Raw genomic sequence first — 23,950 nt, forward strand, 5'->3', positions numbered from 1 at the left:
GCTTTAGCGTGTTGTGGACCTCCTCAGTAGCATGTGTATGTACGGAGTGTGTATAGGTAGCCAGATTCTTGCTGTGCGTCATATTAGCTCTCGGAGGAACTAGGTCTTGGCAGGAACAGGAGACGCCAGTGGCCTGAACCGGGAAACTCACAGCCAAACATAAAAAGAACACATTTGCCTTTTGATCATACAATATGGCGTACACACTTATTGGTATTATTAAAACTATAGGCGAAGCACATTCACACGTTTACAACGGTGTCCCTCAGGGGTCATAAAGCTCTGAGCGGCTGCCTACAGTCTGATACATCTCCTGGTACATTTATGACTGAGGCATGGTTAGTAGAAAGGGGCCATAGCTAGACTTTAGATGATGATAATGGTAAATACATCAATCCTATTTTTCACATATCAAAACATCCTTTTCAAATTGATACTTTTAACTTTTGTTTTTTGCAAATACATTTCTAATTCAAGTCTATGTGAGGCTGTATTGGGAGGTTGAAACACAGGACTATCATCCAAGAGACAGCTGTGTGTGTCCTGTGTGAAACAAAATGTCAAAGTTGACTTATTTTAGCTTAAAAACAGTTGAACCAAAACCATGATCTTTCACTCAAACTAACCAAATGTTGTTTTTGTGTCGCAGTTCACAATATAAAGCTTTAGTGTTTAAAACTGCAGATGACTATTTGAGGATGCAGTTTATTAGTATGGGAACTTACTTTTTATGAAACAGGCACCAGGTATCAATCTATTCCTTAACCCTTTACAAAAGGAGAAATCTAAATTGATATAAAGTCTCTTCAGGCACATTCGCATTGTATTTCGTCATTCCATAATGCATTTATCAACAACAAATGGACAAGACTATTTCTAACTCTGCCTCGTGCAAAACCGTATCCATAAAAATCAAGCTATAGGGTCAACGTTACACTTTTCTCCGTAGAGATACAGGGTGTTTCTCAATGTCGAGGAAGGCTGCTCCAGAGCCTCTATTTCAAGCATACTACGTCATCGAGTGCCGCCGAAGGACTGTTCCAATGTCCAGCATACTTGGAAATCTACCGAGCCCGGCGTACTTCGTAGCGAGACATTTCGAGGCTGCACATGTGTAGACTCCGCAGTCTTAAAATCCCCACAATGCTTTGCGCACGGACCAATTTCCCCAAATCTGTGGCGGAAAATCTAAGGCGGGGCCTCTCATATGACTCACACCTGCACACTTGCTCGCCTGTTCCACTCTTCGTTTTCCGAATGCCAGGATGTATTTTTGCCTCGCTTCTGAAACAAGTGACTCGGAAGACATGTGCTACCAAGCAAGCGTCCTCGACATTGAGAAACACCCACAGTATCCGACTGCAGCTGACACGACTCAAGAAGATGCTAACTTGATGTAAATGCTGACTGGCATCAGGCCATTAGAAGCCCATTTTCTGTGTGCTTTTTGGCAGTTTCCTTCATATCCATTAGACACAGAGAGGTTTGTCCGGTTGAGAAAATAAAGTCAAAACTCATTAAAGCAGTCCAGGTATTCTTTTAGCTCTGCCAAGCATGCATTCAATAATTTGCATTCCATCACAGTGTTCGATATCACTCTGGTGAGGTTGCTTACAGTAGAAACATCTCGACAAGCATGTTTAATGTTGTTGTTCTAATTACTGAGCAACTGCAGTCCAAGTTTAAACCACACTTTGACATGTTTCACACGTTTCACACTGCACCAAGGATTTATACCTTCCTTAATATGAAATCAGTCAATAACGCTGGACACCAAAGCCCCCCCTCCCAGCACACATCTTAAATGCTGATTGTGCTCACTGTCAGCAGATAGCAGGAGCAGCTTTTGGCCAGATTTATATTCTGTGTTCAGAGGGAGCTGCAGGCAAGCAGCTGACTGGCAGTGGCAGGAAGGGGCTGTTGGAATCCTAATTAGAGCTCCATATCACATACACCGAATACAGCTGGTCAATCAATCAATCAATCAATGTTTATTTATATAGCCCAATATCACAAATGTTACATTTGTCTCAGTGGTCTTCACAGTGTGTACAGAATATCAGTATGACAATACGACACCCTCTGTCCTTAGACCCTCACATCGTACAAGGAAAAACTTCCGAAGAAAACCCAGTTTAAAGGGAAAAATGGGAGAAACCTCAGGGAGAGCAACAGAGGAGGGATCCCTCTCCCAGGACGGACAGACGTGCAATAGATGCCGTGTGTAAATTTAAAAGATAATACATTTGCAACATAGGTAGTCCAAATGTTTGGAAATGCATGTGTGTATAATAGGAAGATGAATCCACGAGGATATCCATCCAGGACCGATGATCCAGGACCACAGCCACGACTCAAGATCCAGCGCTCGCGATCCAGGACACGGGACCGCAGGATCATCCATGACTCCGGATCCCGGCGTATATAGACACCAAAAAGAAAGACATGTGGGGAAGCTGGGTTAATCGGAACATGAGAGTACACAGGTATAGACAGAGAGAAGGAAGAAGTAAGATGTCCCCCGACAAACTAAGCCTATATCAGCAAAAACTAGGGGCTGAATCTAATCAGCCCAAACTATAAGCTTTATCAAAAAGGAAGGTCTTAAGCGCACTCTTAAAAACGGATAGGGTGTCTGCCGCCCGAACACAAACTGGAAGCTGATTCCACAAATGTGGAGCTTGATAAGAAAAGGCTCTGGCTCCCATTGTACTTTTAGAGACTCTAGGAACAACCAACAACCCTGCATTCTTGGAACGCAATGCCCTAGTAGGACAGTAGGGTATAATGAGTTCTTTAAGGTAAGATGGCGCCTGCCCATTAAGGGCTTTGTAGGCGAGAAGAAGAATTTTAAATTCTATCCTGTGTTCTATAGGGAGCCAGTGTAAGGCAGCCAGAACAGGAGTAATGTGGTCCCTTTTCCTAACTCTGGTTAGTACAAGAGCCGCAACATTTTGAATCAGCTGAAGCGACTTGACTGACTTCTTGGTACTCCCTGATAATAAAGAGTTACAATAATCCAGCCTAGAAGTAACACATGCATGGACTAGTTTCTCTGCATCGTTTTGAGGCAAGATATCCCTGATTTTTGCAATGTTACGTAGATGGAAGTAAGCGGTCCTTGAAATTGATTTTATGTGGGCGTTAAAGGATACATCCTGATCAAATATAACACCAAGATTCCTTACAGTCTCACTGGAGGCCAAATTAATGCCATCCATAGTTGGTATATCTTTAGATAATTTGTTTCGTAGATTCTTCGGGCCAAGTACAATAACTTCAGTTTTGGTCGTGTTTAACATCAAAAAGTTTAAGGTCATCCACGTTTTTAAGTCCTTAAGGCAGTCTTGAATTTTATTTAGATGATTAATTTCATCAGGCTTGATTGATAAATATAGTTGAGTATCATCCGCATAACAATGAAAGTTTACAGAATGATTCCTCATAATATTGCCTAATGGAAGCATATATAATGTGAACAAAATAGGTCCGAGCACTGAGCCCTGTGGCACTCCATGGCTAACTTTGGTTTGCGTAGAAGATTCATCGTTGACACGTACAAACTGAGAGCGTTCAGATAGATAGGACCTAAATCAGCCTAAAGCAGTTCCCTGTATGCCAACTAAGTGCTCTAGTCTTTGTAATAGGATGTCATGGTCGATAGTAGGGATGTCCCGATCACCTTTTTTTGCTCCCGATCCGATTCCGATCATTTGATTTTGACAATTTGCCGATACCGATTTTTCACGATCCGATCTTTATGCAATGCATTAAGAAAAAAAAAAGGTAACAGATAACGGCTGGTCATCCAATGCGATGAATTCAGCTATCTAGTTATTTGTTTGGCCTTTTCACTGTTCTGGGGCAGTTTCTCTTTCCTTTTAAAAGTCTCTGAAAGTGTCGGTTGTTTCAGTGCCGTTACCTGAGTGGCCGCTGTGTACTCGCCGTGTTGTTGTTGGTGTTTGTTTCTCAGGTAGCGTATTAGATTGGTCGTGTTGAACGTAGCTCTGTTCTTTCCACCACGCGGAACCTCCGCCTTGCAAACATTGCATCTGGCTGTTACACTGCCTTCGCTTTCAATTTTATAATACTTCCAAACTCCTGACATTTTCTCTGTCCCGACTCCCGAGTCACCAGCTGAACTTAGCCTCTCGTTAGCTTACTGCTACTATTAGACACTGCGCCCACTCTGTTGCCAGATTTGAGAGGAATAAGCAACCAGGTCTATGAAAACAAGCCCAAAGAAAGCAACACATACATGATGTTGTGTAATTTTAAACCAAAACTAAGTCCTCAGGATGACTTTAAGACGTGAACATGGTAATTTTTGTTTTGTAACATTAAATAAATTAAAAAAAAATTATAAAAAAAAAAAAAATCCCGATCCCCGATTTTTTTTCTCCCGATCCCCGATCTTTTGAAAATCACGTGATCGGCTCCGATCCCCGATCACGTGATCGGATCGGGACATCTCTAGTCGATAGTATCAAATGCAGCACTGAGATCGAGCAAAACAAGAATAGAGACAAGTCCCTTGTCTGAGGCTATTAGAATGTCATTTGTGACTTTAACCAGAGCTGTCTCTGTGCTATGATGTGTTCTAAAGCCAGACTGAAAATCTTCAAATAAATCATTGTTTTTTAAGTAATCACACAACTGTTTTGCAACCGCTTTCTCAAGAATCTTTGAGAGGAACGGAAGATTAGAAATAGGTCTATAGTTGGCTAAAACCTCTGGATCGAGGTTGTGCTTTTTAAGAAGCGGTTTTATCACTGCTACTTTGAATGATTGTGGAACATAGCCTGATAATAAAGACATATTCATAATATTTAATAAAGAAGTGCAAACTTCCTTCAACAGCTTAGTTGGAATTGGGTCTAACATGCACGTTGATGGTTTAGAAGAGAGAATCATTGAATGTAATTGTTCAAGGTTTATGGCTGAAAAGCATTCTAGTTTACTATCTAGTGTAATATTAGAACTTACGTTTCCAGGAGCTGTTGATAACACTATACTGGTCAAAGGCAAGAGGTCATTAATTTAGTTTCTAAGAGTAACAATTTTATCGTTGAAAAAACACATAAAATCATTACTACTGAGTGCTATGGGAATAGAAGGCTCAATGGAGCTGTGGCTCTCTGTCAGCCTGGCTACAGTGCTGAAAAGAAATCTTGCATTATTCTTATTCTCATTAATGAAGAGTAGTAAGCTGCTCTCGCTTTACGCAGTGCTTTCTTATATTCATTGAGAGTAATATGCCAAATTAAACGAGATTCTTCAAGTTTAGTGGAACGCCATATCCTTTCAAGTTGTCTAGACTTTTGCTTTATTTTGCGGGTTTCGGCATTATGCCATGGAGCTAATCTGTTTTATTTTCTTCTTTTTCAAAGGAGCAACAGAGTCTAATTTTATTCGCAGCGCATCTATAGCACTATCAACAACATGATCAATTTAGGGTGGTGTACATTTTGTATAAGTTTCCTCCCCTACATGCAGACATGCTATCGAGTTAAGTATTGGTGGAATCTCTTCCTTAAATGTGGCTATAGCACTAACAGATAGGTTTCTGCTGCAAGAGCTTTTGACTAATGCTTTGTAGTCTCGTAATAGTACTTCAAAAGTTACTGGTGTATTAAAACGACTTCAATTATTGAAAAGCAACTGAGCCTCAGTGGGTCAATGCGCTTCAATGTATATCAAAGTAGTGGTGCTTCCCTGAATTCTGTTAAAGCACTAAAACTTTCCCCATCCTGTGTATTATATGATTTTCGGTAAGCACAGATTTAAGTTGATGTGCCTTGGCAAAACTCAACTGCTACTGTATAATGCAGGTCATAGAATTAGACTTTAATACTATGAAAGAGACCACCAGGATTATGTAAACACTCCCAAACTGAATAATTCAAATGATTACGAAGCTACTGGTATTTCAAGAAATTGTAATTGTTTCTGCTGCTTCTACAGTATATGTTTCATATTATTGAACATTGAAAATGTCCTTGTTTTTTTGATGATGCTACATTGGACTGTGGAAGCTGGCAGTGGGCCTTATTAACAATGTTTCAATATTTTGTAGACCCGATTATAGCATTGACAGCATGTTATGGCAGCATTTTGTCTCAGTTAAAACTTAGTCCTTGCCTTTCGTTATGCTTGTGCTTCCTTAGCCCTATGGGGCTAAGCCTTCCTTGTCAGAGCTGACAGGCCATGCTAGGAAGGCTGTATAATCATGAGGAACTCAGAACATGGACTACAGGGTTAACAACATATCTGGTTCCTCCTTCTCTTTGGTGATTTCTGTTAAGTGCACACAGTTTCCCTCTCCCCAAGTCACAGTCCTTTGGCCACCAGAAATACCACGGACAGATATGATGTACTACAAGAGCCCAGGAAAACTATAGGTTACTTACGTAACCCCTGGCCTCAGAGTAACATGAAGTGAGATGTCTCACTATGGGATGCGCCTCATCGCGGAGCAAACGGAAGCATCAATCTCAATACGCCAATCCTGATTGGCTGGTGATCTTGACGTCAGCGTCAGGGGAAATCACCCCCTATAAGTAGCTTGCGCCACAACGCATGCGTCATTCAAAATAAGCACCTCTTCTCGCTTCACCATAGCAAGGAGGGCCGTATGGTGAGACATCTCACTTCATGTTACTCTGATACTGGGGTTACGTAAGTAACCTATAGTTCTCATTCATAACACTCCGTTCGATGTCTCACTATGGGATATTGTAGCTCCCGTATTGCCAGACGAGCTTATCTCGAAAATCACCGATCAACAAGAATTTAACAGGTAGATTCCCGACTCAACAAGGTGCCCAGCACTACTCGGGCCCCGCTTGGAGCGGAGACGTTTAGCCTGTAAAAGCGGACAAAAGTGAGCGGCGAGGACCAGCTCGCCGCTGCACAGATATCTTGGATGGAAACACCCTTGAACAAAGCCCAGGATGTAGCCAGGCCCCGAGTCGAGTGAGCCCGCAGACCCGAAGGTGCTTGCAAATTCTGACTCGTATAGGCCAAAGCAATTGCCTCCACAATCCAGTGTGAGAGCCCTTGCTTAGTAACAGACTTGCCCTTGTGAGGGTTAGCCCAGGACACGAAGAGTTGGTCATTAAGACGAAGCTCCTTTGATCTGTCCATATATGTGTGTAAAGCCCGGACTGGACACAACAGATCCCGCTGCTGCTCCCCGGAGGAAACCAGCGGCGGAGGAAATGCTTCAATGTCAATCGGGGTACACGAACCAACCACCTTTGGCGTAAAGGCAGGGTTGGGCTTCAACAACACTCTCGTTTGCCCTGGGGCGAACTGAGTGCATGAGGGATGTACAGACAGTGCATGGATATCGCTGACCCGCTTGGCGGATGCCAGGGCCAGTAACAGCACTGTCTTGAGTGACAGATGTTTCATGTCAGCTCCCTCCAGGGGTTCAAATGGGGTAATTCCGAGCCCATTCAAAACCACTGCCAGGTCCCATAAGGGCACCAGCGACCTGGAGACAGGGAGGAGCCTGCGCGCTCCCTTTCATAAAACGGCAAACCAAAGGATGTTGGCTAGCCGCCTTACCCTCAAAGCCCACATGGCATGCAGCAATAGCAGCCAGGTACACCTTGATCATGGAGAAAGCTCTGTGTTTATCGATCAAGTCCTGTAGGAATGATAAAATCACCCCGACAGGACATTGAAAAGAGATGTGTCCTTCTTGAAGGCACCACTCCTCAAACACCCTCCACTTACAGTCGTAAAGAGACCTGGTGGAGGAAGCTCTCGCACTCTGAATAGTGTTTATCACCTTCTGAGGGAGTCCCACTGTATTCAGATTGTACCACTCACGGGTCAGGCCCATAGTGCCCCGCGCTCTGGGCGTGGGTGAAGGATCGCCCCCCCCCGCCTGAGACAATCTGTCCCTGCGTGGTGGGGGCTGCCATGGCTGCCCGCACAACAGCTGATATTTCTCCACCAGCCCGTACGTTGCGGGCTAGGGCGGAAACATCAGAGTAAGTGTGTGGCGTTGCTCCTTCACTCTGGCCAGAGTTGGGGGTATCAGAGCTAGGGGTGGGAGCGAGTACAGAGGACCCGGAGGTCAATCGTGTACGAGTGCGTCCCCGCCTAACAGTGCGTTTAAATCGTGCATTAAAGAGAACAGCTGTCATTGAGCATTTTTTCTTTATGTGAACAGATTTAACGCGGCTCCGCCGTAACGCACCCACAGCGGACTCACGATCCTTGGATGTGGAGTCCAGTCTGCATTAGGCGCATTCACACTGTGGTACTTTTCCCACAAAGGTTCATGCGAACTTAGTTCATGATCGCGTTCACACCAAAAAGAGCCGGTACTAAAATGTGTTCATGCGAACCTTTTTACCCCCTCGAAAGTCCCTGCTAGAGAGCAGGGACTTTCGAGGGGCTCTTTTGTGAGAAAAGAGCTATATTCCTGACTGGCTGGGCGGATTGCAAACCACGCCCCGTAAAACTCCCAAAAAGTTTTGTGAAGCCGCCATTTTATTATCCTCGCATTAGCATTATTAGCATTAGCATTATCCCAGCGCAGAAACGCAGAGAGACTAACTTATGGCAACACAAAATAAAACATGGGAGCGGTGGAGATGAGGAGGTGTCGGCGTTCTGGCGATTTACTCGGAAGGCTTCAGTAGAAGCTGCTGGGACTCCCAGCAGCTTCTACTGAAGCCAGTCCCCAACTCCGGGGACTTCCGGCCGGGGACTTTGGGCGGCAGTATACGCCGTGAAGTGGTTTGCGGCCTGCCAGTAAGCCCAAAGCAGAAGAAGAAGTGACGTCAGCGGCTTCATTTGCCTAATCCACCCCCAGGGACTTTTTCTGGTGTGAACGCGATCTGTACTTAGTTCATGAGAACTAAAGAGTTCGCATGAACTAAGTTCGGATGAACCTTTGTGGGAAAAGTACCACAGTGTGAATGGGCCTATAGAGTGGTGCACCCCTGGACAGTAGTTCTGTCCCGAGGTGCATCACTCCCGGTACCTGTGTCGCTCTCAGAGAGAAGAGACGTCTGCCGCTCCAAGGGATCAGTTTGTGTGCCAGTGTGTGTGACTGGAGACAACTCAACCTCCCTTGGCGGTTCATACACAATATCGTGTTGTCTGTCCTCACGAGGACATGGTGTCCTCTGAGAGAAGGCAGGAAGCATTTTAGGGTGGGGAACACCGCTAAGAGCTCCGGGTGATTTACGTGCGCCCGCTGGAGGTCTCTGCTCTAGAGACCTCTCACCGGGTGACCTTCGTAAATACCCTATCAGCCTGTCTGACGTGCGTCCGTGGTGACCACCTTCCGTGAAAGGACAGCACCCGTAGGCGCGTCCCGCAATACTCTCCGCACTTCGTGGCGAGCGGGGTTTAGTTTTATTATGAGACCTATTTTGAGCGGGTGCTTTACGAGGACATTTGTCTGCGTAATCTGACTCTGCTCGGCGGGCATTATAGATGAAACCCTTCTTTCTAGGAGAGAGAGAACCTCTCTCTCCAGAATATGGGTTGACTCTCTCTGGGCTTGTGAAAACAGAAAAAGTGTAACTGTTTTGAGAAGCCCAGGCAGATGTCGTGAGTATCTCCTGCTGTATGCTCCTTACGGTACGTCCACACAGCAGCTTTTCAAAAATCTTGAAAATCTTGGAGCTGGGAATCCGTTCCCGCGTGTCTTGTCGTCACCGGGTCCCGGCCTGCCAGGGCGCGGGATTCCTGTTCTGAGGCCCTCGCTGATAATGAGCCCCAGACCGACACGGAGAGGGGTTCGCTCTCTGTGGCGGACGCCTCCGTGTCTTGACTGCCGGCCGGCGGGTCCATGGACATGGGGGGGTCCTGCTCCGACAGGCTAGCTTGTCTCGCTAGCCGTCGGCGGAGGCTCTTAACTGTGAAACGGACACAATGTCCGCACGAGCCGGGGTTGTCGATAGCGCCTCGGGCGTGTTCCAGCCCGAGGCAGGACGAACAGACCTGGTGTGTGTCTGTGTCCGAGATCTTCAACCCGCAGCCGCAGAGTCGAGCCACAGAGTCGAGCCACAGAGTCCCTGACTCCTCTGGTGTGAGGGAGAGGGGCGTCCATCTTGGTCGCCTCGTAGCGTGGAGAGGGCCCGCTCTCGACAGGTGGGACGGGAAAAAAGGTATTACCACCTTGTCCTTAAACCCGGAGAAAAAGGACGTGTGGGTCTTTTATTCCCGGAGAATACTGACTGGTGTGACAGTATGCTCCTTTTTTAAATCCTTTTCCCCTCCGTGAGGAAGAGAAAAGAAAAACTTCCTCGCTACCGTGGTGTCGATAGAGAGGGAGCGAGCTAGCAACAGGTGTGCTGCTAGCTTGAAAAAAATCAGACCTACCTTACTTTCTCGTAGAGAAGGGCGAGGTCGATTTTTAAGTACTAACGGCGTTAGTACTACCGTCTTCCTGCGAAGCAGAAGGAGTAGCCGGCTAGCGCCCGTCGACCGAAATGGGTATTTGGGTTCAGTCTGTGGACAGTGAAGCTTGCCCGGCTACTGTGAGATGTGCTCTGAAGCGAGAAGAGGTGTTTGAATGACGCATGCGTCGTGGCGCAGGCTACTTATAGTGGGTGATTTCCCCTGACGCTGACGTCAAGATCACCAGCCAATCAGGATTGGCGTAATGAGATTGATGCTTCTGTTTGCTCCGCGATGAGGCGCATCCCACAGTGAGACATCGAACGGAGTGTTATGAATGAGAACTGTAATGGGATTAATCACGGGTCAAAACCAAAAGCATTGAATTGCAACTCAAGTATAAAAAAGGAAGGTAAAGAAGGCCCTTTCTAAGTTTTCCCTTGGATACCTACAAATATAATTGATACACTATATTGAGTAAATCTAGTTGAGTTTTGGTTAGATTATTTATCTAGTTTTTTTGTTTTTAGTGTGTCATGTTTTAAAACATCTCAGCAGATCAAATAGTTATCAGTCATTTGGTTAAACAATCGACCCACGATGAACCCTCTGTTTATTTGGATGAAATCCCACAAATGAAAATGAAAATATGTCATTCTATTAATTAGTTCTAAAAGTGTTATTTTCATAAACAATTTGGCTCTACAGGATTATTAAAACAGAGTGAATATCTTCATCAGACACTACAGAGAACTGAGGGTATAAGTCTATCGGTGTTTCAGGGTGCGTTCACACCTGCCTTGTATAGTCCGGTTGAATCGAACCCTGGTGCGTTTAGCCGCTTGGTGCGGTTCATTTGGTCACCGGTTCGTCGGTGTGAACGCAGTCCGAGACCTCTGAAGTGAACTAAACAACCGGACTCTGGTCCGCTAAAATAGATGGTCTCGGAGCGCTTGCTTGCGAACTCTGGAGCGGTTCATTGCTGGTGTGAACGCAGTCCGCACCAAAACATAGGAAGCGCAGTATTTACGTGTCACAAGAACGCGGATATCTTCAAAAATCTTTAGCGAAAGAGTCTTTCAAGACATCCGCGGTTGTTTAGTTAAAGAGTAAAGCAGAATGAAGTGTTGAACAGTGTCGTATAAAGTAAAAATTCTCCGTCAGCTACATAAAAGTAAGAACACCTGTCGTCGGTGAAACGCCCCTCCTCTGCAGAACGTCTCTCATGGATAAGCAGGAAAAGAACACCGACAGGCTGATCAGGAGCCCGACGTGAAGCGGAGGGATCTAGATCGGCACGAAGGTGTTCTTTTCCCCATAATGACCGCGCTGCTGCACATTATGCCGCTTATTACATGGCCACATTCTCAACAAAGTAATGACATGACTCCCAATATTAATTGAAATGCTTTTGTGGATTTAGAAAATTATTTTATTGATTTAAAAAATAGTTGTATGTATTTAAATGTACATGCATCCGCTAAGAAAAATAGTCCGTTGTTACTGTTTGAACTAACGTAGCAACGGCAGGAACTGCTTCGATAGCGTTGTTGAGGAGCTTTTTGATTACAGATTTGAAAAAATCGTTGCTTGCTTTAAAAGTAGCACAATTCATTATGTCAAACCTTGGGAAGTATCTAGATATCCCTGCCCTAATGCCAAAGTAACTGGCAACTGAATATGTGTCGCCGTCTGTCCTATGTCTGGACCGCTGCGTAAAAAGGAGGGTTTCTGCCCGTTACTTCTCCGCTGTTTTCTTGTCGCTCTTGTCTTGTCAGTTAGTTTCAGCCAAACTGTATACAGTTAAATCGAACGGACTTCTTTGTGCAGATGTGAGCGTCCTTAACAACGGTCAATAAATCCTTGACAGCGGTCTGTCAGTTCTGGATTAAAAACGTGTCACGTGTTTTGAATTGACCAATCAGAATCGAGTATTCAACAAAGCCATGTAATAATGTTTTTTAACGGACGTTGTTTGATTATATAATCATGTCTGTTGATCTCCAGACTAACAGCAGCATGAGAATAACCTGCCGATGGTCCATGGTGGAGGCTTCGCTAGAAATTGCCGGGATTTGCGTTTGTACCCCCTTAATGTCTGACCAATGGGTGAACAGCATTTCCGTGCACATGACTTGTGTTTAAAGTTTATAGTCCCTTTGAGTTTTTGCCAGTATGAACGCAAACCGAACCTTCTGAGAAATGAAACAATGTAACAAACTGTGGTCTGGTGCGCACCAGAGAGCGGACTATTGGGTGTGAACACAGCCTCAGCCTCTATGCTTTATGTTGCAGTGGACCATCATTATAAGCCCTTTGATCCAGGGATATTTGTATGTCCCCACAATCTATATCTGTAGATAATCTTTTAATGAAATCTCTTAGCATGTGCAGCACCATGTTCACATTTGAATTGGCCCACTTACTGCAGTGTACGTTGAGTGGTTTGGTCTTATCAACGTGTTACATCCCCCCAGTATGGCATATGATTCTAGCTGTAAGTGCAGAGCAGATTCCCTTTGAACAGCCACGGGCCAGATTGAGGCAAAATGTGTTCCTCACAAATGACCAACGAAAAAAGATTGGAAAAAAAGTAGTCAATGATATTTAAAGATAAAAACACAATCTCTGATCTGAATTGAACATAAGTAGGAATGGAGCCTATGACAGGTCTTTCAATCAAAGACAACAAAAACAATTATTTGTTGGGTAACCCTGTCAAATATTGGTTTTATTTAAAATCGTTTTAGCACAGCAGCAAAACTTCAGTTTAGATGCTGAATAGACCTTTGGGTTTCATCTTCATATCTGTTTTTGGTGAAGACATTAGTGATGTCCATAGTTGGAACATTACAGGTGGCACTTTTAAATGGGCATGTTGTCGAGGCTATCTAATAATGACTGCAAAGAAAACTGAATGAATGATCTTCTTATGCTCGATGATAGCTCGGCATTAGGTCATTTAAGTCCCTCGTTTAAAATCCTATCTCTCACCAGCAGTTTGTTTTTTGCCCCCTGACTTCGACAGTGCGTAGGATGCTTACTTCCTCAGCCGCAGTCATTAACACCTCGTACTGCAGCGCTGCCTGCCACTCGGAGGAGGCTGGTTCACATTATTCAACATTATGGGAGTCAAATGTTTACAGTTACATAACTAACCCCGAGGGCAAAGTGGGGTTCACCACATGCTACTTCCTGTCAAGGCGATGCTAGGTGTTGCCGAGTGGTTCCACTTGTTTAAAAGAGATGTCCTCCGCACCTCTACACAAGACAGAGGGATGAGCTGTTGGAGTAGAGGGTGAGGGAGTTTAAAAGCCATACGGGTGAGGGAGTATGAATAAGAAAGGGAAAAGCTCTATAATTCAGCAATGTTACAGGAAATACCGAACACCAGCCACCGACATCACATAGCAGACGCCTCTATGATTAGACAGTATTCTTTTGTTCCGATTCACTGTTTTCAACGCTGATTGGCTGTGACATTTTCAATATGAACAGCAATTTGACTTTCAAAGTAGTACACGGAAGCGCAATTTCGCTGCCTTTTATATGTCATGATTGTGATGTATGATGCCCAATTTAGAATGGCATAGTCCATTTATAAAAAAACCATAGCAGATGCTGTCCATCATCTGCAAGAGGCATTCAGAGCTTCAATTGTTGGAGGGATGACTCATCCAATTCACACAATGGAATGTATTTAGTGGTTTTCAAAGGTCTCTACACTACCCAGAGTAATCAGGACAGTGTTTATAGGTTGAGGTGTTCCTGTTGGTTGTTTTTCAGAGCTTTATAGCACACAACACATTTCAATTAATCTTGGCTTAGTCCTTCTCTCAGATTTAACCCCCATAATTAGTGAGATAATGTCCTAATAAAGACATGCCATCCATTTATAATACCATTTCCCTCCCCTGCTGTTTCTAGTATGTGGAGGCCATCAGCAATAAGCAGAGCGAGCTGGACAACTGCATCGCAGAGGGCTACAAGCACGCTCTGTCTGAGGAGAGGAGGAGGTACTGCTTCCTGGTGGACCGGCAGTGTGCTGTCGCCAAGAACAGCAGCGTCTACCACGGCAAGGTGAGAAAGAAAACAGCGCTCCACTTCCTGTTCATGTCATGGCACACATCACATCTATAGCTGTTATAGTGCTGAAGTCATTGACTTGTTGATTTCCCCATATACAAGTGGTGCTTTAGATGCTTGAGTTATACGTTTATGACAGCATATTTAGGATATATTCTGTTGAAGGAAATGTATATATAGCTTTTCAAAAGTCATATTTATCCAGATTTGAAATGAGTCATCTAGCATATTTGTAACCTTCCTTTTAGGTAAAATATTTAGTTGAGCCTCTTTTGTGACTTTATGTTCAGCCAATCACATAGAAGTAAAAACAGAACGCTTTCAAATCTACAGCGCAGAAGATTAGATGTTCCTTTGTCGATTCACCATAAGTGAATTTGACTCCACAAGGGAATAAAGTTATCATGAAATCAAATAAATCCATGAAAACATATACATTCAAAACGGAAGCTAATGGGTACCCGGATGTAAACAGCACTGCGGACTACAGACATCTGGGTGCATGTGTTTGCCATGCTATTGTAAGGGGCTGAGAGGCAGGGTAGTGGGAGGCACCTACATTCCCAACAGGTGGCTCCACCCTCTCCCAATTAGCAGTATTGGGAGAGGGTGGAGACCTCACACAGAGCTGTTGAGTTGTGTGTGGCACCTGGAGGGAGCAGCAGGAGGAGGAGTAAGCTGGTAAATCGGTTAGCGGCTACGTTAGCCTTTCTGTTTTGGAAGGTGTTTTTGAGTTTGGAAGCAATAAAGCTTTGTTTGGATTTAAACACTGCCTCTGTCATGACACCACTTTCTCTTTTATCAGCCCAGTCCTGTTGCACTATATACACCCGGGTGCAAATGGCAACAGTCTTGTTTTTTTACTGTCAAAAAAAAAAATCTGATTTTGTATAGTTGTGGCTCTTTGAAATACAAAATATAGACAGATAGATCAGTTTAAACCTTATTGGTGCCAGCCAAAGTGTGTTCTAGCAAAAACAGAATCAGATGTCACGTAAACTCATTAAAAACACATTTCCAATCAAATGTGCAGATGTTAGCAATCAACTGTTTACATTCTGCATTTATTAGTCCATTGCATTCTGGAGAAAGTAGGGCCGTGCATCGGAGCCCCTCACTCATCAGGAGCTTCATATCGTCCAGAAATCTTATTAGAAACTCATCTCATCTCACCTCTTGGCACCGGGGAAATGGTAAAGGGAAGTGTCAGAGAGGGAGGGTGAGTGGGTGAAGTGGGGGGGCAGCGGGAGAGAGGATGACCTACTTCCTGCAAGAACACTTGGTTCGCTGACTGTGTGGGCGTGAACGTGTCTGAATGAGTGACTGATAGACAGGGAAGAAGAGAACACACACTGCTGACGTGATGATGCATAAACACAAGATGGAATCAGTATGAAACAACATTCTGAAGATCAGTCAAATCTTAAATATATTATAAAAAATAAGGGATAGGAATTTAAAATGGTAGCCACTTTATTGATTTATTTGTTTCAGATTTTCTCTGGTTCTAGTTTGATCTATGTGAAGATTGATGCTTTTATATAAAGTATATTTACCCAGCTGTCTTTAGGTTTACAGTGATTTTCCAATGAAAGAAACATTCTGAAAACATCGTCTTGTCTGCGGGGAATAGGAATATTTAGAACATGTATAGACTAAATGATAAATGAATTGATAATGGCAAAGATAATGAGATGCAGCCTTCACTTCGAGTAACTTTTGATCACATAAGTTGCATTATAACAGTGATTAAAAAGACATTTTGTTTTGTGAATTATAATACAGAATGTTCCATAGGGGAGAAAATGTCAGGAAGTCACAACAATTAGGTAGTTTTATATAACTTCACCGTATGAGTCATTATTACATACTTTTTCACGATTGATGTTAAAAGCATTGCAGCTTTAATTAAGAAGAGATACAAGCAGAATACTGTATGTCTATTGTGCATTAGAGACATGGGACTACTGTATATAAAGTGGTTCCCTTTGCTTTTGTTAAGGGATTTAATTCATGTTGCATGTTTTCAGAGACGTTGCTAGGATGACACTAGGTTGTCGTCATGTCAACCATAGACGTTCACTAGATTATAACCCAAAGCAACAACAACATATGAATTCTGAATTGTACAAAGTAAGTAATCCATTACCATGTTTCCAATAGTATAAAGTAAAAAGCTTTTGCAATGCAAATGCTTAAAGCTTAGCATCATATACAGTGCACAGAAAAAATGCTAATCCACACTCACGGAATTGGTCGTTTCGGCGTAGTCAATTCTACATGTTTCATGCTGAATCACTTATTTACGCCTTTCATGCTGAATCACTTATTTACGCCTTTCATGCTGAATCACTTATTTTCAAGAATCACATATGCACATCTGATTAAAACACCATTTAAAAAGGTGCTTTTTCCATGATTCTTTTTGGAGAAATACATACATCAATTGAATTAAATTGATAAAACTATGTAAGTCAACTGAGAATTGATTTAATTGTGGACGGCTCTAGTTACCACAGATGTCTTTTGAAATGTTTTAGGAGAAATACCACTGGTGACTTTGCTATCTTCCCTTGTTGGGTACATTCACATGTTGGCGAATCTCCCACACATGCAGTTCCTGTAGGAGAGGTTCTCCTGTGTGAGGCAAGACTGAGGGAGAAAAGAGCCACTGTCTGCTAGTCCATTTCATTATCACACTGGTAAAGGCAGCGTCCCACCTACGCTCTCCTTAGCGATTCAGAAGGGCTAACTGAGGTTGTGGTGACTCATCATTTTTTACAAGTAGCAGGAGAACCACTTTGCTGCATAGAAAGAGAAGGGCGACATCCACTTCCTAGTGTTTTCCACCAATCGAGTCTGAAATTAGTCGAGTTTTTCTGTGGCGGAGAAATCATTCCAGCTCCAGCCTGAATCCCCGGTGACAGAATGCTCAGTGTTGGTATGAGGTTGTGTTTGCTGTATATTTGTGTTAATTTATTTGATCGTCCCGCCCACACTGTGAAACCTGAAGCCCCCGCCCACACACTCTCAGAAGACCTTGGCCCCTCACTGTGATTATCCTCCTCTCCATCCTGCTGGAGTTAAAAGTGTTCCAGCAGCGGATTCTCTATACTTCAAATATGCATGGCTTCAGAACTCCTATCTGTTCCATGTTGATGAATGCTAATGAGAAGTGTCTTTATGTAACTGCGCTACGCATTCATAAACAGGTTTCATATCCTCCATCTCATCTCTCTGCTGATGTGTACTGTATGTTCCTCCTCTCCTCCTGTCATCCATCAAATACTCCAACAGACGAGTGATTCATCTGGTTCACGTATTAAAGAGGACTTGGCATTGTGGGACGGGGAATGCGTTTCCTTTTTTAATATCGTTATGAACAATTTTCTGTTTTCTTTGAATAGAAAATGTGACAAATCATATGAATTAAAATAAATGCTTTATCGATTGATATTCTAAAAGTCATTTAAGTATGTAAACATTAAAATGTTAGAAATGATAACAATACGACACAATAACAAAATGAGATGCAGAAAAACACAATTAAATTAAAATAAGTAAATAAAACATAATGATGCCAAAGATAAAGATAGCTCTTTAATTTATTTAAAATAAATGTGTAGAGTATATTTTAGCTCTTCTATTTCTATCACACAAAATAAAGTTTAAAAAATGTGCAAAAGTAGTATTGTATGTGAACTTAAACTTGACACCCAGTCAAGTCAACCCACATGGGGAAATATGTGTGATACCCCACTGCAGTCAGCACGTCGTGGTGTCCCTGAGACGCTTCACCCCAAAGTGCTCCTGTTGGGATCGCCCACAGTGTTGAGTATGGAAGTCGCTTTGGATAAAAGCGACTAACAAGTGACATGTCATGTAATATATCAGCAGCATAACCGAACTATTCTCTCATTTGAAAAAACAAAAAACCTAACCCCTCTTTTTTTTCAGGGGAAGGAGCTTTTAACCCAGAAGCTCCCAGCGTGGCAGCAGGCGTGTGCCGAGCCCAACAAGCTGCCGGACCGAGCCATGTTCCTGGCCCAGCAGATGAGCGGGGCTGCGGGCGCCATGGTTCCCATCACACATCATCCAGGCATGCCCCTCTCCGAGCCCCTCGCTGGGGCTAAACCCCTGCCTGTGCCCCCAGAGCTGGCCGCCCTCAGGGCCAGTGGAGGCATGGGACAGCAGGTCGGTTCCTCTAGCCTTAAACATTCATGTAGTCATACAGTACCTGTGCCCACTGTAGTATTTATAGCCTTTAATAAGATAGTAGGTTGTTATAGAAACAGTAGCAATGTAATGTTCCAATGCAATAGTTTCCTTGGTGTGTGGATCCACATAATGCAATACAATCATATTTTTTTTTCTAGAATGCTTCACAAAAGGGCTGCAACTACTTATTAATTATTAATTTTTTAATCTTGAAACTGTTGTCGCTACATGACAATGTACAGAATAACAATAATGATTGAAGACAGAATAGCAGAATAGCAGCCTCAGAGGCTGGAAAAGCAAACGTTCTGAAATGGTTTATCTATTTCTGCTTGAAAAGTTAGTAAAACGATAGATATATTCTCAAAAAGGTGCCTGTCACTTTTCTATATACTGAATAGTCGATACGTGTGCTAGCCATTGTGAGGCTCATATCCCATAGAATGCATTCCCTAACTTAAGGTAAAACCTGCCTCAGAACTAAAGCCCTTCAACTTCAACGCAAATGTACTTAAAGGGGCCCTGGCTCATGTTGAGGTTCATATTTATATTTTGGTTTCATGGTTTCAAGGCTTTTATTGGTCTTACGTGCATAGCTAGTGTAGTTATGACGATGGAAATCTTAGGTCACAGGCTCCTCCAACAGTGCAACACAATTAAACAGATACACACACAAAAATAGTGCAAGTAATTAGTAAATACAAAAGGAGAAATAGTAAAATAGTGCAAGTGATTGGAATGATATATTAGATAAATAATTTCTAAGTAGCAGCCAGATAAATGTTATGTTTCAAGTTCAGGTGTTTAATAGTCAAAACAATATCATAACATTTATCTGACTGCTACTGGGACACGTCTCCATGCTTTGATGTTCAAAAAGCTCTTTATTTTCTTCACACTGCCTGTGCTGCAGCACCTCTTTTCACCCTCTGTCTGAAACCAGAGCCCAAACTGCTCTGATTGGTTAGCTGGCCGGCTCTGTTGTGATTGGTCATCCGCTTAGAGATGTCCCGCCCCTTAGCCATGTGTTGGCGCACTAGCTTATACAATTGCGAGTTCTACATAGTGATGTCATTATGTTAAGGAAGTAAACAAAGGAGTCCAATGGAAGCTTTTCAGGCAGGGGGGAGTGTGTGGGAGAAAACCTCCCTCTGGATGGAACCTATACACCACATCAGGAAAGGGAACATCCCAAAAAGTATAATTGGGCCCCTTGAATTAAGTCTTGACCTTCGAACAGCCCTTGAAAAAGTGAGAGCAAGTGAATCTAAAATGTCCTCCGTTAGCGCTTGTACCCACTTTCAGCTCTCATGGTTACACATTCTAATCGACTCTCGTGAAGTTAGAAGCACCCGAACACAGCTGAGTGCTGTCTAATAGGATTCTTAATAAGTACCTGGAGTGGCTCGAGGACTGTTGCATCATGGGAGCCCTCGGAGCATCCTCAGGCAACTCTTGTGAATGCAAACTAACTTGTTAGCGAACCATGCTAATTAGCTCGTTGCACAGAAAATAACTTCCTCACTTTCGGGCTCTCTCTCGCCCTGCCCCTCCGGCAGGCCTGGCTCCTGGAGAAAAGGAGGGAAACTTCACGATGTTATGAAAGACGCTTCAGTCTGGCTCGAGCTTTTAATTAAAAAACCCCGGTACACATTCAGTGGTGTTTTATGTTCCCAGATTAAACACACTTTGAAACTCTCTGCAGTCTCCCAGTAGTCATTCCATATGTTAATCTTTAAAGCACCATACATTCATTTATAGTATGTTCATTGTTGGGTGTTATGCAACAGCTTTAGGTAAAGAGAGATGAGTTTTCTAATTGCCTGTATGCTAATGTCCCCGTCTCTGCAGAGGCTGATGGGAGGTGTGGACGGGGGGATGCCAGCGATGAACGGCACAGCGGGGGCTCACGGAGGGGAGGACTACCAGCAGTGGATGGAGGGCAAGGTAGCCCAGGGGAAGGCCTCCCTGCAGACCCAGCGGCACGGGGGGGAGGTGTACTCCAACACCCTGCCTGTGCGCAAGGTCGCCCCCGCCAAGAGCAAGACCACCCTGAGTAAGGACACGTACTGTTTATTTGGCAAGGGATGTGGAAGGATGAAGAACACCAGGAGCAGTTAATGAAAGCAGTGTTATAGTTCACTTTACATAGGCATACTGCGTTTCATAAATGTTTTATACTTTGACTATACTTCCATAAGTCTCTAATCTCTCTAGAGATTTGCACAATTGATCTATAAAGCAAAACATTTTATACAAAAATACATATCCAGAGGTTGTTCCCAAAAAAAGGAAAGTACAAGCTAAGAGTAATGAGCATATTTAGAATATATAATCAGAAAAAAAAGAATGAAAGCAAAACAAAACCCTAAAAAAAGTTCATTTCAGGAATCCTTTTGAAAAGGTCAGTTAAAACGTGTAATACCAAAATAAAAAAGATATCCTTAAGGATGGTAACAAATATAAACTGATTATTGAGCACTGGTATTTATATTAATATTTGTTTGACTTTTTGGTGCATATAATATACATATTTTTAATTTAGCTTATTTTCTTCCTTTTAAAAAAAAAAAATAATAATTGATGTAATAAGGGTAATAAGCCGAAACTTAAGCCTATGCTTTTTCAGTCCGTGTTATTATATAAATGGAAATTGACTAAACTAAACCTTTTTTATCAAAGCAAATATTCTATATTTAATTTAGGTGGTATTTCTTGAGTTATCACATCTAAAAGATAAAAGCCATTAAAAGAGCTATTGGAATACATCTACCTGGGTGTCTCCTAACCTGTGGACAGTGATGTACCTGAACGCGTTCAATGAACGATCGTTCATGAACGCGTTCATATTTTGGGCGAACGTGAACTGAACGTACTGTATTTCCGCTAGATGAACGTAATTGAGAACGCGTTCATTCTCAGCGCTGTATAACGGCGTTCAAAAGTGCGTTCATTCTCAGCACTGTATTATAACGGCGTTCAAAAGTGTGCCAGATTTCATATGCCTTTCAGCCGAAAACCCAGTTAAAACACACCGTAAACAGGCTTCAAAATAATGCGGAAAACCACCCAATCTGGCAACAGCAAGCTGCCTGTGACGCGTACGCGCCTGTCACCCCTGGCTGTCGCACTAAAATATAAATATACTAAATATATCAGACTCCTCACAACAAACAATGTGGAACCGCGGAACCGGCGAGCATTGAATGAATTAGTATGGACGAAGCCGAGAGCAGCTGCAGCAGCACTCGCTCAGAGTGAGACTCTACGGCAGGGGTGGGGAACCTCCGAGTCCGGCCTCTGGCCGTATACGGCCCGCGAGACAATTTGGTACGGCCCTCGAGGTAATTTATAAACACACGCAAAAAATAAAAAAATGAAAGAAATCTAGACCGCAAAAAAATTAAACAAGCGAGTACCTGTTTTTCCTGGCCAAGGTCAGGGTCCTTGAACACAACACGAGCCTAACGTGTCATCACGTGGTATATGTCTCGACTGACAGGGGTGCAGTTCTGACGGAGAGCACCAGAACGCCACTCCAGCACTTCAGAAATTGCAGTACCGATAAGTCCATACACATGCCGCAGTTTCTGCGTGTCTGTGTCTTTAGTTGAAAGCCCAGTGGCGATCTGCTCATCTGTCAGACAGTCAATAACTGTGTTGTTATCATTAGCATCTGGTTAGCTAGCTATGCTAACGAATATAAGAAGCTTTGTCTACAACCAGTGAGGTAAAGGCACATCTTTATATGATCATTATAGTTATACAAAAATAAGAGAATAAAGTAAACAGGTATAAAATACTATATGACAGTTATTAATAAAGAAGAATACAGTTTGAAAGGGGAGTGATTTGTCAAATATCCATACATTAAAAGAAAATCTGCTTACAGTTGTGTTTGGGTGTTGAGAGATGTGTCCATAGATCTCCTAATGTTGCTCTCAAAGTGCAACAAATCTTGCCAGGGGAGCATGCCCCCCGGACCCCTCTAGAGGAGGTTAGGTCCCCCCCACTTAAATCATGTTCACATCACATGGATAGGAAACTAAATACATGTCCACACATCTTGTGTCCATAAATTATCTTTCTGTTTTGGTGGTCACGCCACACCCTGCACGTGCATGCATACGTGAGTCATGGTGAGATATCTGGATTAAGAGGTTGCTTTTTCTTTGCACAGACTGAAATGAATGAGCTGTGATTTTAGTTTTTTTAAGCAGAGGTCAATAACTTGTACGTCCCTCTGAGGATATTGTAAAAATTGAAATGGCCCATTAACATCGTACAGGAGACAAATAATAGCTTGCAGCAACGTATTGAAAAAATAACTATGAACTATAAATTAGTTCATTTTTGAAACCATGAACTTTAGTTCAACATTTTGAATTATGAACTATGAACTGAACTAGTTCATTTTAAAATTTGTGAACTGTGAACTGAACTAGTTCATGTAGAAAGTGAACTTTCCCAACACTGCCTGTGGAGTGTATCTTATCTTATTTTTAATAAAAATAGTCCAAAGTAAGCAGGATTCCAAGGAGATGTGATATTAAAAAGGAGAAAGGGATATAAGAAGTAAAAATAGATACAGGACAAGGAGGACATTTGAAAAAAAGCGATTCAGACACTGGAGTATGTGCAGCTGGTGTGGCTACACATCGTGTTATACACTGTTTATTAGAGAAAGGGAGACTCAAAGCTCTCCCCCCCCCGTTATCCAGCGGAGACCCGCACCCTGCCCCGGTCCAGCTCCATGGCAGCGGGGCTGGAGAGGAACGGCAGGACCCGGGTCCAGGCCATCTTCTCCCACACAGCCGGGGACAACAGCACCCTGCTCAGCTTCTTCGAGGGCGACGTGATCACCCTGCTGGTCCCCGAGGCCCGGGACGGGTGGCACTACGGGGAGAACGAGAAGACCCGGATGTGAGTGACTCTGAGCTGCAGGCTGTAGAGTGAGGCATAGCCAAGATAACTCATAACTCCACAGATTCTAGTTGGGTTTGGTGGGAAATCATTGTTGTTTAATAAATAAACAATGGTATTTATTTAGCCCCAAATAATAAAACCCATTTGTCTCTTTGAAGTTTGAACAAATCAACGAACCTGAATGACAGTGTAATAAAAAAAAAAATACAACAACATGTATCCCATTGACATGTTAATGTGAAATACACTTTGAAAACAAATGTTAATTAAAATATATATATAATGTGGGACCAAGGTGGATATTTACCTTTACCCCCTACTTTATATAAAGTATAAATATACTAGACCT

The 23,950-nt window shown here is 43.1% G+C and overlaps 1 protein-coding gene across 5 annotated transcripts in view; it reads left to right on the forward strand.

The window, feature by feature from the left end:
• The window catches only part of baiap2b (BAR/IMD domain containing adaptor protein 2b), a 113,380-nt gene that overhangs the window by 75,893 nt on the left and 13,537 nt on the right, over positions 1-23,950 (forward strand). For all 5 annotated transcript variants that reach the window (XM_034107919.2, XM_034107921.2, XM_071206761.1 and 2 more), the window contains 4 exons: positions 14,299-14,451; positions 18,415-18,651; positions 20,527-20,731; positions 23,397-23,598. In XM_034107919.2, the coding sequence (XP_033963810.1) occupies positions 14,299-14,451; positions 18,415-18,651; positions 20,527-20,731; positions 23,397-23,598 (797 nt within the window). The remainder of the gene's footprint in view (positions 1-14,298; positions 14,452-18,414; positions 18,652-20,526; positions 20,732-23,396; positions 23,599-23,950) is intronic.

The sequence above is a fragment of the Pseudochaenichthys georgianus genome, chromosome 19 (assembly GCF_902827115.2).
Source record: "Pseudochaenichthys georgianus chromosome 19, fPseGeo1.2, whole genome shotgun sequence".
Lineage (NCBI taxonomy): Eukaryota > Metazoa > Chordata > Actinopteri > Perciformes > Channichthyidae > Pseudochaenichthys > Pseudochaenichthys georgianus.